Source organism: Peromyscus leucopus, chromosome 19 (genome assembly GCF_004664715.2).
Source record: "Peromyscus leucopus breed LL Stock chromosome 19, UCI_PerLeu_2.1, whole genome shotgun sequence".
NCBI classification, from domain to species: Eukaryota; Metazoa; Chordata; class Mammalia; order Rodentia; family Cricetidae; genus Peromyscus; species Peromyscus leucopus.
This window is the reverse complement of record NC_051079.1, coordinates 34,941,172-34,958,197: the sequence shown is the minus strand read 5'-3', so window position 1 is coordinate 34,958,197 and position 17,026 is coordinate 34,941,172. Positions and strand designations below refer to the sequence as shown.

Here is a 17,026-nt window from a genome sequence, read left to right as displayed (position 1 = left end):
TTTAGCAAACGGGTCACTTTTTTTTTAATGAAACTAAAAAAAATTTTTCTCTCTCCTTGTTCTCCCATTTTTCTTTTTAAAGACTGGCTTTTGAACAGGACGTAGAGCGTGGCAATACAGACGGCCTAGGAGACTGTCACAGTAAGTAATGTTTTAAAATCTCTGCCTGCCTAGGGATAAAGACACTTTTTATCGAATGGTCTAGAAGCATCACACCACATGTAGAACTCAGTGCAGCCGACTCTGAGCATAACAAAAAGAAATGGTGTGTGTGGAAGCCAACACTGTCCAGGATTATTACTATAAATACAGCCACCTCTCCCATTATTCCAATGCTGCCGAACAAATCCATCCTAGGGGATATTAATTATAGCAAAGCGTTTATGTCAGTATTTCCGTTACAAAAGTGACAGTTTTGTTGTTTTTCATAATGTGCTATTACACTGCGTTTTAGCCAAATAATCAAAAGCTTAATCATTGCGCTCTAGCTTTTTAATTGAGTCGGGCTGTTTTAGTGTTCTTCAACATATTCACCAGCGAAAGTAATTATTTTTCAAAGTATGGCTGTATGAAACCATTTGAGATAGAAACACACTTAAGAAATAACCCATGAGCATAAAGCAATTCTAAATGTTCCCTTTGTAGAAATTAACCCACAATGTCATTCTCAGAGTTCATGTCACATACTGATACGTGGCAACATTTTACTTAGAATTTTCTAGTAGAGATCTCAGAACTCTGTCCACTAGTCTTATGATCTGATCAATATCAGGATTCTCTGAAAATGCTTTAGTGTTGTGAGCTTAAATAATAATGCCATGCTCTTAGGAAATGCTCTTGGGTTTGTTATTTTTTAAAACCACAGTTGGAGTTTATTGGAGTTTTTTTTTTTAAACACAGTCTCTAAGCACTAGGATTAAGATAAAGAAAGGCATTCAGGAAGGAGGCAAGACAGATCTGAAAATGTGGCTGTGGGCTTCTTAAAGGAAACTCAACTAGTCTGTGATTAAAAAAAAAAGTTCCATGTGCTGAATTTCATGAAATTTGCATTCAAAGTGGTACTGAAAAACAGCTCTTAAGGGAGCAAAACGGAGTGGCTAACAGCATTGGACTCTATATAAAGATCATGGATATAATTCCAGGTGTTTTTGTTTGTTTGTTTGTTTGTTTGTTTTTTGTTTTTTTTTTTTTTGTTTTTTTTTTTTTTTTTTTTTTTTTTTTTTGGTTTTCCGAGACAGCGTTTTTCTCTGTGTAGTTTTTGGAGTCTGTCCTAGAATTCACTCTGTAGACCAGGCTGGCCTTGAGCTCACAGAGATCTGCCTGCCTCTGCCTCCTGAGTGCTGTGATTAAAGACATGCACCATCACTGCCCAGCATAAGTCATATAAGTACTGAAATTTCAGACTAGGTTATCATTCAACTCTCTATCATATTCTTTTGCAAGAGATATAGAAAAATCAAATAATGAGGGCAAATATCAACCTTATCTACAAGTTCTTGTCCTTACGTAATTTGGATTATTAGTAAAATATATGGCCAACATTTTATATCATATCTTCACATGAAATAATTGTGTGGGAATAATTACACATCAAAATTGGCAAAGGCGATGTGTTATTACCCAAACATCTGTGCTTTGTGTACAATTATTTACCTGCATCAGTAAAATGGTTTGAAGTTCAATCATTACATCTTAATTATCTTGTGCCTTGTAGTTTCAGTTTTAGAAAGATAGGGTTTTTTTGGGGGGGAGGGGGGAAGAGTACCGGTATGGGGATGTTACAGATACTTAAGTTAGCTTTAGAAAATATTTTCGTCTCATTTTAGTGATCTGGTGGTCTAAGTGTCTGTAGCAAAACAGGAATAGATTTGGCTTGAATCGGGAAGTACACAAAGAAGATGCTGATGTGTTTAAGTGTGTGTATAAGTGCCCACACACACCTGTGCTCTCAGGCAGAGGAACCTAAGAGAACAGGTATATGTAAAGTACAAGGTTCCAATGTGGTGGTTTAGTCTTTACGCCGAGGGTCAGCTGTAAAGTCCATTTCCCTCTTGGTCCACCCTTTACCCGGCAGAAGGTGAGACCATGCCCCTGCCTGCCCGCTGTCCTGGGGGCTTCTCCTCTCTGCATGCTCCACCAGAACAGGAACTGCTCCCATCCCACATACTTGTGTATGTGTCCGTAGTCAGAAGGTATTTGCGTAGTGGCTGCACTGACTTGGACACACTTAGAAGACTGGTCATAGAGCGCCAGTGTTTGGTGAACCAGAGATCTGACCTTGACACCAGCACACAGACCTACATGTGTGACTTCCCAAATTTGGGTTTGGAGTTTTAATTCCCAAACTAAAACTGCTGATGAGTTCAGAACGTTATGGATTATGATACTGGATAGCTCTCTCAGTTCATTCATGAGGATGGAGCCAGATAGAACACGAAGAGACGTTCTTTCTTATGCATGTGGCTGGGTTACTTTACCCACAGCCGTGCCCCTTTGTACAAAATGGAGCGCGGCTTCTTGACTCTCATACGGTCATTGCAGGGACCATTTCCTCTGCTAACCCTTGGGTTTCCTCTGCCTGTTAGCAAGGGGTTTGGGGAAAACTCAGCAGTGGAAGAGATCTGGAGACAGGACATGGGACTGCGTAGGAAGGAGCTCAGGTTACAAGCAGGAAGTGAGGAGCAGTTTCCGGTGTTGGGGCTTCCCCATTGGCCCAGTTCTCATTAGCTATCCCCACTCCCTGTGTGCAGTTCAGTAACCATCTCCCTGCTTTTGTCTTTCAGATTCCTTCGTGGCACTGAATGGTAAGGAAGACGTTACTGTCATAATTTCATGTCCATGGAAATCTATTGCACTAATCCACCTGAGTATTTTTAAACCTTAGTTTTCTTTTTAATTAATTTTTATCCTTATTTTTTATAGACATTTCAACTCCTCTACCAGATTATGAAATGTCTTTCAACACAGTGTATGGTCAGTTTATTGATGATATATATACATATCTATTAATACTTAAAGTTACTCATCTTTGGTAGTTTCTAGTTTTCATTCCTAATCAGAGACCAGATTCTTTGTTACTTCAGGGCCCCAATTCACTAAATGTATTTCTAGATTTCACTATACTTAAAAAAAAAACAAAAACAACTCTGTTTATATGGGACAGTTGATAAGGGAGATCTTAAATATTTAATCCATATAATATGAAACATGCCAACATTCAAGAATTTGGCAAATACATCTAATTGATTCTCAAGTGAAAAGAAATTTCTTCTTTTTGAATATGCCTGTATATAAGGAGATTCAAAACAAAAGAACAGTGGCTCTAACTCATAAATTGTAGCCTCCACAATACCATCTCCCCAGTCCTGGTCGTCAGGATAACCTCCCCCAAAGAGAAATCCCCATATAGGGCACAAACACCAGGGTCTTATGAGGCAAACACGTGCAGTGTAGCATGAAATTGACCAACAAAATTTAAGCTCAGAAAGCGTTTGAATACTTACACATATTTTCCAGTGCGATTTCTTCAGAATGTATATGAGGAAGTATGGGGCAAGGGCGTGCTGTCCAAACAGGATTTCTCCCATTGTTCTCTGCCTGAAATCCACAAGTACTGATGGAAGTTCAGGAAGTGTCCTTACTTCTTTTTGTGCAAGCCAAAATGCACCTGCTTCATTTTTGTTTTTAAATAAACCCCCAAATGTCTCCTAAGTTAAATGGTTGAATGTGTTTTTCAAAACAATATGAAAACATCTCTGGGGTATCAAATTTAAGCTTTTGCCTTTTAATTCGGACCATGAGTCCAGCCATTTGTACATCTGTAGTTTTTGTGATTGAGATGTACAACAAATGAATTGTTAAAGGACAGTCTTTAAATATAAGGATAGGTTAAAATGAAGGGAAAGGTGAAAAGAAGAGGAAAAACACAAGGTTTCGGATGCAGAGACAAGTTCTAGGTGTCTACAAATGTGCTCAATCCCCCTGTGTAAATTTTCAATCTGTGAGACCAATTAGCATAAATTAGAAGGCTCACTGAAGTCTTCAAGACTGTCTTAAAAGCCAGAGCTGTGCAATCTGTTCCTCCTGCCCAGCCCCCTCCTGGTGGGAGGCAGGGTGGAACAGAGGAGTCCACAGGATTTCTCCACCTTTGGCATCCTCTCATCTATGATTTAAACCAGAATATTGAACAGCAGACCAGGAGAAAATTGCTCAAAAGGCAAATGTCATCTGGCTTAACCTTAACCTTCTGGAAGGAAACCACTTAACACCTGTTCTTTTGTGATGTCAGACTCTGCCATCGTTGCCTATAGCTGAATAATTTTTATCAGATGTTGAGAAATCCAGACCTTGAAACTAATCGAACCAGCAACCTTCCTAGCATTCATCAATTGTTCAAGACCAATTTTAACTCCCAGGGAATTCTTTGAACATATAATTAAGCTCTGGGATGCTCTTTATGGACAGAACAAAAACTCATTCTTCAAGCAAGTGAATCTTTCCTCCTCAAAGAAGAGGCATTTCTTAATTTTTCCATATGTTAGTGGAAAAATTAAAACTTTATAGGACAATGCTCAGTTGTTGTGAGCCTTTGACCTGAAGCTTCTGTAAGGAAACCAAAGGGTGGGGCTTTCCTTTAGCTTCTGATCCTGCCCATTGCAGGTAGGAGCCATTCAGTATGCAGCGGTTAGGTGACTACTTGACCATCAAAATGAATGATGGTCCACCATAGAGGTCAGGAAGTTAGTAAGAGGGCATAGAGAGAGGCTTTTAAAGGAGGGAAAACGTAACATATTTTTTAGAGAAAAAAGAAAGAGTGATGCTCTCTCTATACAGTACTTATATAGTCTCATAACTGATGGCTATGTTGACCTTGACTAAGAAAATATTAATTCACCCAACAAATATTTGTTGACTGACTGCTCTGTGCCAGCCAATGGAGTAGGTGCAGGATTTGTAGCCTCAGAGGAAGGACCTAATGTCTACTTTTATGGACATGAAGATAGATGAGGAAGACCACCCAGAATGCACCTGCACCGTTAGTAGTTTGTCCTCTGCATGTCATGCACTTCCTGGCTAATTTAGGCCCAGAGAACAAACCACAAACATGGAATTTCCTGTCCCAGGTGAAGGGATTGTTTTAATGCGCTGCGCGAGCTTTCTGTTGGCTAATGCTGTAGGCAACACCAGTCACATATGCAAAAACCCCTTTTAGTGAATTGGGTCCTGACTGTCTTCTCTCTCTCTCTTCCTCTCTGTATTGAATTAGTGTCCCTTTTATAACTAATCGACTACAGTCGTTGTTAACAGTTGAGTAGTAGAAATGGTCTCTAACCTCTAGAATCATAGTAGATGTAGAGAAACGACATGATGCATGAAAATTAACTTTTTGGATATATCTAGAGTTTTTGTATCTTTGAAGACTATCAGAGCATCCACTCTGTCCGACTGGTTAAATGTGACCTCTCTTATTGGACTCATGATTGCCGCAAATCTAGTGACATGCCATACCATGTCCACCAGTCATTTTGGTTACAAAGTCTCATAGACAACGTGTACAAATCATATAGCCTGTAAAGTCAAGTTGTGAGAAAGAACATCACGATCTCCTAGCAGCTGTATTTAGGCATGGAGAATCATCATAAGAATACTCTCCTTGCTTGCTCACAGAAGTGGCTATTCTCCACTCTCTCCTGGTGGCTCTAAACTTTTTGAGGCTCAAGCATCTGCTCTCTGGTTAATTTATTGCCAACCCATGCTTTTTGCCCTTAAGCACAAGTTTAAAAGATTGCAAAGACTTTTTTTTTTTTGGAGTAAATCAGATGCATAGTTTCTCTAGATTTACATACAGAAAATCGAGATGTGGTGTGTATTAGACTAACACTTCAGAGATACGAAGAGGCTGATTTCTCACATTTGTGTAAAGCATTTTCCTACCTAACCACCATCTGGTCCACATTAATTTCCTCTCGTAGCCATAGCGTTCCATCACCAATGAGTTTTCCATGTATCTGTAGCATATGGTCCAGGAAATCTTTCTACAGAAAATGTGTCCCTTAGGCATATATTTCCCCTAGATTACCATATTAAGAAATGTACTCACTAAAGCATACTTATGGCATTACCATAAAATTGCCCCTTGAACACAGTTAAATTGAAAGTGCTCAAAACGCCTATCAATTCAGGTAGAAGAAATTCTTGCTACTTGAAGGGGAGCATAACTCCCCCCCCCTTCCTACCACTGCACCTCCCTACCCACCTACAAAGCTAGTTCAATTTGTTTTCTTATGTTGGGTGCTGAGTTGTATTTTAGGCTGGCCATATTTTTTTTCTTTATGTAGTTTTGAATTCATAAAGATGTGGAAATAAACATATTTCAGACCCCAGTGTAAGCAGGAAGGAAATTTTCTTTTTTTCCATTTCTCGGGCTGATTTGCCCAATCCTGTCCTCTTATCAGCATTGGATGGGATACAGAACTCAGAAACGCAATGTCTAGAAAATCAAACATTCTTTGAGTCTTAAATGAGCATATTTTTAGCAGTGGGCTCTGAAGCAGACTATTTTCAACAAAACAGATGTTGGGAGCTGCGTGGGAACCACACAGGTTCTACGCTGACAGAGAACTTCTGAAATGTTACTGAAGCTTCATGATAGCATTCAAGTGTGATGGGTCCGAAGAAATCACCATTGCTGACTCGAACCTCTTCTCTTGACTTGCTTTGCACTGGCAGCAGCAGTTCAAGATGAAAGCTGTTTTTAAAATACATCATTTTAGATTTGTAATCCTAAAGTCTCCTGGGACTCCAACTTCCAGTGATCACTGCAGATTTTCAAAGAATAGAGAGAGGTGGGGTGCATTTATCAATGGAATCTCTCTTTCTGGTGGCCAGTATTTTATTTATCATGTCCAAGGTGTTCATATCCTGAGGCTAGAAGTTTTAGAATTCCTCCGAGTCTATTCTCCATTGTGCCAAAGACATTGATTACACACATGCATTAGCTAGCTTGGTTTCTTTCCCAGGCTTACCTGGAACATATTCTGTCGTGCCTCGACTGGCCCAAGAGCAGAGCAAATCTCCTGCCTCAGCCTCCCAAGTGTTGGGATCACAGGCATGAGCTATTATGCTCAGTGGTCTTTTTTTTTTTTAAGTGCTCAAGATGTTACTTTAGGCGAGATGGTTTAATAATCCACTCAAAAGTCGCAGAGAGGCTGTATTTTATTTCTACAAGAGAGGACTGCTAATCAGACTTCTTTAAATCATTTTGACAGCCGAGATGAAAGGATCCGATACAATCTGCATTTAATCTCGTGGCATGATGGAGAGGAAGCTTCTAAATGTGCTCACAGGAAATGTCTAGGGTATCTGCCATGACTCCCGGTCTTACCTGCCTTCTGGCACTATCCTGTGCTGGGCCACGTCCGAGATCGAAATCTACCTTTTTCTGGTTTATCCTTCTCAGTCAGTGAGGCCAGAAAAACAATGTCTCATACATCTGAGTCATGAAACTCAGAAACCAGCTCTAGACACAGAAGGTGCGCCCGTAACAACAGGTAGCAGAGGAGGTTTTTTTTCCCTGCCAAAGAGGTGGGAGTGGATCCCGTGGGAGAGAGAGCATCTCCCAGAATAGGAAATGCCCACGAGGCTGAGCTGAAACTGAGCACTAGACACACTGTGGAGCCTCGCTGGGAAGGGCTTGAGACAGGCTGTCGTTGGTGATGGGAGAGGCCATCCACTGTCATCGATGCCCCATCAGTCACAAACCATGTTCCCTAGAGTGCCTCTCATGCTGCCACGGGAAGTGTTCCAGGGAAGGACGTTAGGAAGGACTGTTGTGTCTTTTTATCTTCCTAACTCTGGAAGGGGTCACTGTCCCTGTGGTGTGGCCAAGGACAGGGTAAGTGATTTCCAAGGCTCACCCAACGTGTGGTTGAGACTGTCTCTGGCCTTTTGACTTTTAACTGCAAGGGTCAGAGGGTCTTCTGCCTAGCACAGGACAGTGCACCCCTGCCAGCAAGCCTTGTCACTGCTAAGGCATACCCTCGGTCTCAAGGTCATCATGGGTGTCCTATCTCCCGGCCTCTGAGCAAAGGGAATGTGTTGTGTGGTGATGTTTCCCTAACTGTATTTGTGATGAAAACAGGGCACTCCAGTTCCCTCTTGCCCAGCACCACCACGTCAGATTCGGCATCCCAAGAGGGGTATGAGTCTAGGGGAGGCATGCTGGACTGGAACAACCTGCTCGAGGCACCCGGCAGCACAGACCCTTTGGGGGCAGTGTCCTCACATAATCACCAGGACAAGAAGGGTAAGGCCTTGGAAGTGCCTCTTCCTCGGGGAGTGGGGGGCGGGGAGGTGAGGGGCGGGGGAAAGGGGAGGACTGTGTATCTGCTTCCAGCTAAATCTAGCAGCATTGGGAACCTCCTGTGCACCTGATTGAAAGCATCTCAGAAAAGACTGCAACCCAGCCCTTGGGTCAGGCTTGATCCCCAGTTGTCCCCTGGCCCAGGAGAAACCACACAAAACCAATAGCACATCCTCGTGGGCTTCCTCTCTCCAGAAGAGGCTTAGACTGGTCCAGAGCAGATGCTTACCCCGCAGACCCCTTCCCAGTCCTCTGAACTCCTCCATGTCTGATGCTATAGGTTTTTAGACCCTCTTTCCCCACCATAGTGGGTGGGACTGCTGTGCCGGCTTTGGCACGTGAAAGCCATGGAAACGAAAGCCTGCTAGTCAGTGACTTGAGGAATAACGGCAAAGTCTTTCCCTCCTCCTGGTGTTACCCTCTCTCATGGTACTGACTCTGAACAGGCCCGTGGTCCTCAGACTACTGTCGTCACCCTTGGGGGGCAAGAGCTGCAACAAAAATATGTTATTTGATGAAGCAGAATTGCTATGTGTTTGCCACGGAATGGAAGCCTCGCTAAATGAAAGGGACTCGACTGTGAACAACTGTCCTAAATTCTCCTTCGCTTTCTGTGCTGGCCTCCAGACAGGGGATGTCATGTCTTTTTGAGCTGTTGGCTGCTTCCGGTAGCGCATCCTGCTTCAGCTGCAGCTGCGATCAGAGAGGTCTTTACTTATCCCCCAAACAGTCTTGTAAATCAAAGCTCAAGAGCCCGCTTATGTGGCTGAGCCATCTCCCCCCATGCAGAACTGTTTGCTTCTATATGTTTGCAAGAGTTCTGTCCAAGTTGGGGTTGGAGTTTTGAGGGCCAGGCATCCAGGGGGACCCTTGGAGGAGAGTCATGTCCTGCCTTCTCCTGGAGTTTTCAGCATTCATGTTTCCCCTCCCCCCGATGGACTCCTTTCTGGACTCCCATGCTATTTCTTTATATATATATATATTAATCTGCTTTTGTCCTGTAAGCAGCGAGCACTCTCTTGCCCTAGTTCCTGAGCCGAAATGGTAAAGATGGCCCTTTTATCCTGCTCTCCTGTGCATCCTCTCTGCTGATTTTATTATTCTTCTATAGACTTCTGTTTCTCCCTATGTCCCCGCTCTGAATCTATTTAAAGAAGAACAAAGCTGGTTTTGTCTCATCAGCCTCTCTAAGTTAGAGGGATCTGTCCTTACCAGCCTGAGAAAGTATTCAGTAAAGAGGAAACTGCCCGACAGGCCACAAGTCTCAGCATGTGCCATTATTTGTGTGTGGCTTCAGACCTCAGATACGTCACCCCTGACTGTAGTCTCAAGTAGAGACAACTTAGTTTTTTTTGTTTTTTTTTTTTAAATCGCTTTGTTTTCACCTGCTACACTTTTCTAGGGAAAAAAAAAAGGTCTCTGTCGGCAGGCATGGGTTGCAGTCTTTTCTCTGCGCTTCACTGAGAGGGGCAGCATGGATTTTCTCCATTTGTCCACTCCCCTAAGTAACGGAGGTTCTCCGGGAATCCAATTAGCACTTTGACAGGCTGTTTTAAAATCCGGCCGTGTTCCCTCTCCCGAGTCTTGTTATGAACGCTGACGGAGCTGGAAGCAGTCCACACAGGCTCAGACAATGGTGGCAGAGGTGACCCCATGGGTGTTTAACATGGTTGCTGTTCTTGTGCTATGACCCACCTCCTTGCCTTGCCCCGTCAAACACGAGTTTGGTTTTGGACGGCTGCAGTATATGATTGATGGGGCAATGCCAATGAGCTGTTATGCAGAAATCGGAAATGACAGAGCTTAATGTTCCCTGTACCATGATTTTTACGATTTTTTTTTTTTTGATTCCCCTTTTCTCTGAATGACCATTCTGTTTGCTGTTTATGATTTGTTTCCAACTTCCCGTTTTGTTTTGCCGAGCACTGTGTGGTATGACTTGGTGACGATGTTCCTCTGTTGGAAAAGTCTCGTTCCTTTTCTGACTCACGACGATGTCCCTCAACCTGACCCAACCTGTGGTCTCCTGGCTTCCTTTCATCTCCTGATGTCAGTGCTTTGATGGCGTCACATCCTCGTGTTCGGCATCCGCTGGGATGCTGGATTTGTCTGGGTTTCCTAAGGGGCCTCTGCGGGCGCTCTTTTCACTGGGCCGATTGTCTCATGGGAATGTGACACGTGTGTGTGCTCCAGCTTCCGGAGCCAAAGATACTCTGGAATTGTTTCTGAGATGCTCCACATTTCTCCACGAAGCAGAAACTGTGTCCGCTGACCAGCATCTGAGGAGGAGGAGGAGGAGGAGGAGCGAGTGTCCAGTGGCCTTTATTTGCGCCAGTGATAAAGCATCCGTGAGCAGCATGAGCCCAACTGGCTTAGCACTGCCCAGCCACTGACTGACCTCGGGCCGGGCCCATTCTTTGTCCGCTCCACCCTCCAAAACACATTTCCAGAGTATGTTTGCTGCTTTCCCTTTCTTTTCCTTGTTATGTCTTTGGTCTTGGTTTTAACCCTGTGCATCCCGCACCTCCGTCACAGCACCGTCCTCCTCACCCTGCCGTCTAACCCCCTTCTGCTACCATTGCTCTTAGCCTCCCCTTTCAAAAGAGCAGACCCAAGCCCTCCGCCCACCCCCCCACCCCCACCCGTGGAATGTTCCAAGGCTCTTTCCTTCTATACTGTGAGTAGCGTTCAGAAGCTGTGGGGATACACTACCACACTGTCACAAAAGCGTGAGAGGAAACCTGCGAGGCACAAAGAAGCGTTTTCATAGAAAGAGAAGTCATTTTCTCTCTCAGTACCTGGCCTTGCTCTTTATTACCCTATTGGCCTTGTATAATGTCTCTGGCCTTGCTCCTATTCTTTAAAAATGCCTGGTGTTTTCCAAGCCCTGGATTCATTAGTAAAAAAAAAAAAAACACAGCCAACCGCTGTTTTATATCGGGGTCCCTAGATATCTGGAACCTCTCAGGCCAACCTTTTAATCATCGACTTGATAAATTAGATGCAGCCTGACTCCTCCTTTCTTGGTTTTTGCCACATCTAAAAATATATATTTTGTATCCATCCAATAACTATTGAGGTGGTAATGGGTAGTTGCAAAGGGGCTCTAATTACATATAAATAAAAGAGAGAACCCGGTTTATTTTTAGGTCGGGCCTTACTCTCCACCACGCCTCCCCACAGCAAAAGATGTAAGAGCTTTCTTTTTTTAAATTAGACAGACTTGGGGAGAGAACAACCACTGTTGTAGCCCCTTTCTCTTTCTGAAATAATGAGTGGTATAAAACCGGATTCCCAAGGGGGCTCGAAGATGCAGCAGGCAGTCGGGCGGGTGCAGAGCTGCCACCAATATGAAACGTCACCCCAAGCCTGCCATTGGTATATACGAGGGGACTCACGAGCAGAGGGAGATCCCCTCTTCAGACTTCATTGACTGCTGCGCTCATGAGTCCTCTGAAAAGCAGCGGAAATGGTAACTAGAAGAGCAGACATTCTCATTTGGTGAGAAATGGCATGCTTGTCCATTTCAGGAAACTGAGAGAGTGAGATGCTGTCACCTGGTCATGCTTAGTCAAAAAGAGACGGTCACTGTAGACGAGGGGGAAGAAGTGTAAGCAGCGTTTAAATTGAAATAAAATGAATAGTAACTGTAGACAGTATTTTAATCAGTGTGTAATTAGTTTAGGAAATAAGCCCCTGGTTAGACTTGTGAAGTCTATGGAGCGAATGAGTGGAGTGCCCATGGTTTTATGCCCATCCTGAATGCAAGTCTATGAATTGGAATTTGTCAATGGTCCTCTTTTATGCCAATTGCTTATTTTCTGAATGCATCATAGCCTGTGATGGTATTGCCTCCCAGTGGGATGTGTAGCACCTTACATGGAATGAGGATGGTTTACGTGACCTGGGGACATGGTGACCTTCGGGAATAGCGAGTGCTATGGAGGGAATGTGTGCCCCCTCTTTCTTAACTATGTCTTAATTGTAGTTGCCTCTCGATTCTTTGTTGTCAATAGTTTCCCAAACTTGCTGGTATCCCTGTGTAACCAATAACAAAAAACAGGCTTCAGACTGGAGCTTTATCTTGCGACTGGACTTAACGAGCATGAATATTGGTTTGCTTCCAGTTAATATTTTTAAGTTAACTTTCTGTCCATGAAAAGTGACAGTCATTTTATATATAAAAATATAACAGTAATGTGAATTCTCCATGTGGAATATTGTAAAAGTTAAAGCAAATCTTACGTAAGGAGTCATAGCGGAGGTCGTAAGATATACTACTAAGTAAGTCATATGGTGAGACTTGTTGGTGTAGCCAGAGCTGTAGAAATGGTCCCTGACTTCATAAAGTTTGGGTAGTGCTGGCCTAGAGGGACTGAAAGAGTCCGGTAAGGGATGGAACTGCTACCAAGCACACTGCCCTTGGCGCTCGGAAGGAGATCTGATGGCTTCCAAGCCCTGGGCTGTCTGGGCACTTCAAGGCCAAGTGACCAAGAGTCGGTGTTAAAACTGACAACCCTGTGTTCTTCTCATTTCTGTCCTGACAGCCAAGCTTTGAAGTTGGGCAAGAGAACTGTAGTCAAGTGTGTGTTTAAAGACAAATGGATTTAGACCATAAGGAAATTCGCCTCTGTAGGCTTACGGGCACCTGTCACGTTTTTCTCAATCCGCCGTGAGCTCCCTGGAATAGTAGGCCGCTAGTTTTTAACCACACGGTGGCCTGAGGGAAAGGTTACCTCCAGCACCCCTGCTTCTTCAGAGCTGTCACCTGTTCCCCCGTCCTGAAAATACATACACTGACCCTTCTTCCCTTTCCCTCTGCTCACTCTGTGAGTCCCAGACCTTCAGAGCGAGGCCCTCTGTGCTAACAGACTGAGGACTCCATGCTACCAGAGTCAAGTACACTGAACCACAGAGCACAGGTCCGGTTATTAGAGTTGCAATACTCGCCAGTGCTTAAAACCTCCCCGATTCGGTGTTTAAGAGCATGCCAGTTCTCCCAAGAAGAAAAAAACGATTTCTTGGCTCTTATCAAACTTTTTACAAGTGGTTTTATGCACAGAAAACGTTACTCCTCCTGATAGTAATGTGAAGACAAACAGCTGCCTTCTTGACTTAAGCCAGATGTTTTGTGCTCTTTCTTCAGTAACATGCTGGAAAAAAAAAATGTTTTCTTCGGTGTCTTAGGAAAAATTAATCACTGATCCTAAAGTGCAGTTTTGGATGCCATTGAGGTGTCCTCTGGGCTAGCTAAGTGAGACAGACACACCCCTTGCTGTCTAAGGCATATCCAGCTGCCAGACCCGTGAGACACACGTAGAAGTAACAGTGACAAAATGCCTATGTGGTCAGCGTGGCCTCTGTGAGTCCAATCAAGAAATACACAGTCAACGCTGGGAACAGCCACAGGCTGCCAACAGCAAGGGTGTGGCGCTCCGATGGACGCGGTGGCCCAGCCCATTTTCCTTCAGTGCCAATATCATGGCAGTAATGGATCCCCAAACTGGGAAGAGAGGATAATGGGAGTGTTGGATAGAGGACTTCTGTCTAAACACTGACTTCTTGAATAGCTGGAGCTTTCTCTAAAATGTCTGCAACCGAACCACACCGATTGCACAGTTTTCATGTAGCCTCACAGTCATCTTCGGATGTGATCTTGGAGCATGACTGGTCTCCAGGAAAGTTCTAGAGAAAAGGCTGCTATCTTGTGGGTCCAGTGGTGGGAGGAACAAGGGGCCCTTAGCTCCACTGGTCCATCTGAAGTTCAAAACAGTAAGAAGAACATGCGTGGTCAGAGGTAGGGCAGCTGAGATGGGGAGGATTGACTGTAACAGAGTTCATTAATTGCCGTTCGAGGTGTCAGAGGGAAGGTACACTGTGCTGTCCGTGGGAAAATGGTGCACACACAGCTCCCGACGGTAAGGAAAAGAGAACTCTTAGAATGCCAGCATTTCTAAGTGTACGTTGTGCTGCGTCCGCCCCATGAAGAGTTTAATATCATTTTTATAGCTCTCTGTCAAGCGGTGCTAACCTCCAACACTTTCAAGTCTGTATCAGAAGTGTTTGTTCATGGGCTGGTGGAGGGGCTCAGTGGGTGAATCCCTGAGGACGTGAGTTTGATCTCGGGGACCCACATGATGGATGGAGAGATGTGACGATCAAAAATTGTCCTCTGACCTACATGTGCGTGCTATGGCACCAGCATGTATGTGTACACACACACACACACACACACACACACACACACACACACACAGCAATTTTAATAAGCTTTTAAATGACTGTGCGAGTCATAGAGCCATGGAAACCCATTGCTGGAAAGTAGAAAAGGCGGACTGCTAGGTAAAATACAACGTGCTCAGAGAAATTTGAGCTTCAAAATACACTTAAATACAATTTTTAAAATATTTAGATAAAAGTGAATGCTTCTAGTGTAAGCATATACCAAATATTACATGAGACATACTTTTCTCTTAAAGCACTATTGTTTATTATCCAAGTTTATATTTAGCAAGTATCCTGTCTGTTTTTTTCTACCTGAACCCACTGGTTTATCCTAGTTCCCTCACGCGACGTACTTTCTCCGAAGCATCCCTCTGTGTCTGAAGTTTAACAGCTGCAGAGTCCTGCTTTGCCTTCTGTTGCTGTGAAAGTCACCATGACCCAAGGCAGCTCGGGGAGGGAAGCCCTTACTTGGCTCACACATCCCAATAACAATCCATGCGGAAGGGAGTCAAGCTGGAACTCAAGCTGAATCAGAGGCAGGAATCATGGAGGAATGGATGCATTTCTTTTCAAACGTGCACCTACCATGACTTCACTGGAGTCTGAGGCAGTGATTATGAATGGTACAGAAATAATAGAAGTTCCGTATGGACGGCCACTGACAGGGCTTTCTTCAAAGGGGAAATCGGTGTCCAGAAATTTATAGGGCTGTAAACTGTATTATGCCTAACCTTTTAGACATATTAAAGTGCGTCATTTGCAGTGCTCCAGCCTCTTGTTATTCATAAATAATAGATAATGCTGGACACAATCATCTGACATTTGTTAGGGTAATAAATACACCCCAAGTGCTGATTGGCCTTGCACTCTGTGATTTAAAAGCACACAACAGAAATTTAATGTAACTTAAAATGTCATGCATTTCTATGGGTTTTCAGATTCAGTTCGCCTTTACAGACACAAAGTGCCAGGTTCCACTGAGTACGATGCCATGCTGGGCATTTTTGGTATCATAATGCAGTACCTTGACATTGGGGTGAAACATGAACTCAGGTTCCTCCTTACCTTCCTGGGTTCCTTTTCTTATGTCTAGTCGTGAAGAGGTAGGGGGAAAGACTTTTTTAATGCCCTGAGCAAATTTTCAGTGGTCATGAATGGAGTTTAAGGAGCTGATTTGGGGGTACTGTTAGATGGGTTTCATTAAAGGAGGCGGCGACTTTACCCAATGCTGGGCACTCCAGGCATTCTGCCTCTTCTGCCCCTGAGATCCAGGCATACCTGGGCTGATCTGATCGGGGACACATCTGAGTTATGCAATTCCAATCAATAACCAATGACCCCTGTTACAGAGATGGGAACATCATGTCTTCATGTTAGGGCCACTAGAAGCCATGGGCATCTTCCCAGGCGCCATGGAACTAACAAGTTGGGGTGGCTTTATTTGGTGTTATAAGTGTAGTGGAATATTTTAAGGCACATGTAATATTTATGTCAGGTATTTACATGTACATGCCCCCCCCACACAGACACATACACATGAGAAAAAATAATGAAATCTTTAAAAAGATGAGAGGAAAAAATATGATAGATTTAGTTGTTTTCTAATAAAACAGCATCACTTTTGTATTCTTTGTCAGAACATTAGTGTTAATCAGAGTAAAGAAATCACACACACACACACATATATATATATAACCTAAAGATTGGCACTTTGAACACCAAGGCACACTTGGTTCATTTACTTCTTATGTTTTTCATAAAATGTTTTTGGAAATCTGGTTATCTATTGCCTCAGTTGTGTCTGAGATAGGGCTTCAGAGCTAAATTGTGTAGATTTGTTTTCTAAAACATTGCTGGTGGCATTGAAGGCACAGTTCAAAAATGTTAGTGAATTCGAGAAACACCAGTGTCAGACCCAGCTAAGATCGGATGCAGAGGAGGGTCTAGGCTCGACCTGTCGAGTTGTGTCTTTAACAAGTTCAAGATGATGCGGATGCCGGGGGGCACTGACTCATGACACTGTTCAAGTTGCTGATGGGGTATCTTTGAAGCACGTGTGCCGAGACTTGGGGCTGTATGTTTTTAGCTTTTCTTCTCCACTCTTAACTAACACAGTTGGGTTGTACCAAAGTATGCTTTTACAGTCGTCTATCTTGAGACCAAGTTCAAGGCAGGCAACTCACCTGAAATTCTAGAAACACTGCTGTTGTTTTTCCTGAACAGGCCAACTGCTCTCCATGTGTTCATCTACTAAACCCATTTCATCCTTCTAATAACCCTCAACTTATAGCCTGTGTTGCTGGGACTGATGGAGAGACATGCCCACACGTCACACAGTCGGTTATTTATAGAAACAAATCTCGAATCCAGGTCTTTATGACCTCAAAGTTTATATTCTTAACTACCACCTCCCAGTGTCCTCTTGGAATATTATCAAGG

At 43.6% G+C, this 17,026-nt stretch overlaps 1 protein-coding gene across 3 annotated transcripts in view; it reads left to right on the top strand.

The window, feature by feature from the left end:
• Sema6a (semaphorin 6A) overlaps positions 1-17,026 on the top strand; it is a 120,192-nt gene that overhangs the window by 92,788 nt on the left and 10,378 nt on the right. Inside the window, exons 16-19 of one of the 3 annotated variants that reach the window (XM_028871803.2) lie at positions 83-141; positions 2,784-2,804; positions 2,923-2,973; positions 8,141-8,305. In XM_028871803.2, the coding sequence (XP_028727636.1) occupies positions 83-141; positions 2,784-2,804; positions 2,923-2,973; positions 8,141-8,305 (296 nt within the window). The remainder of the gene's footprint in view (positions 1-82; positions 142-2,783; positions 2,805-2,922; positions 2,974-8,140; positions 8,306-17,026) is intronic. The other 2 variants (XM_037197140.1, XM_037197141.1) reach the window with 2 other exon arrangements.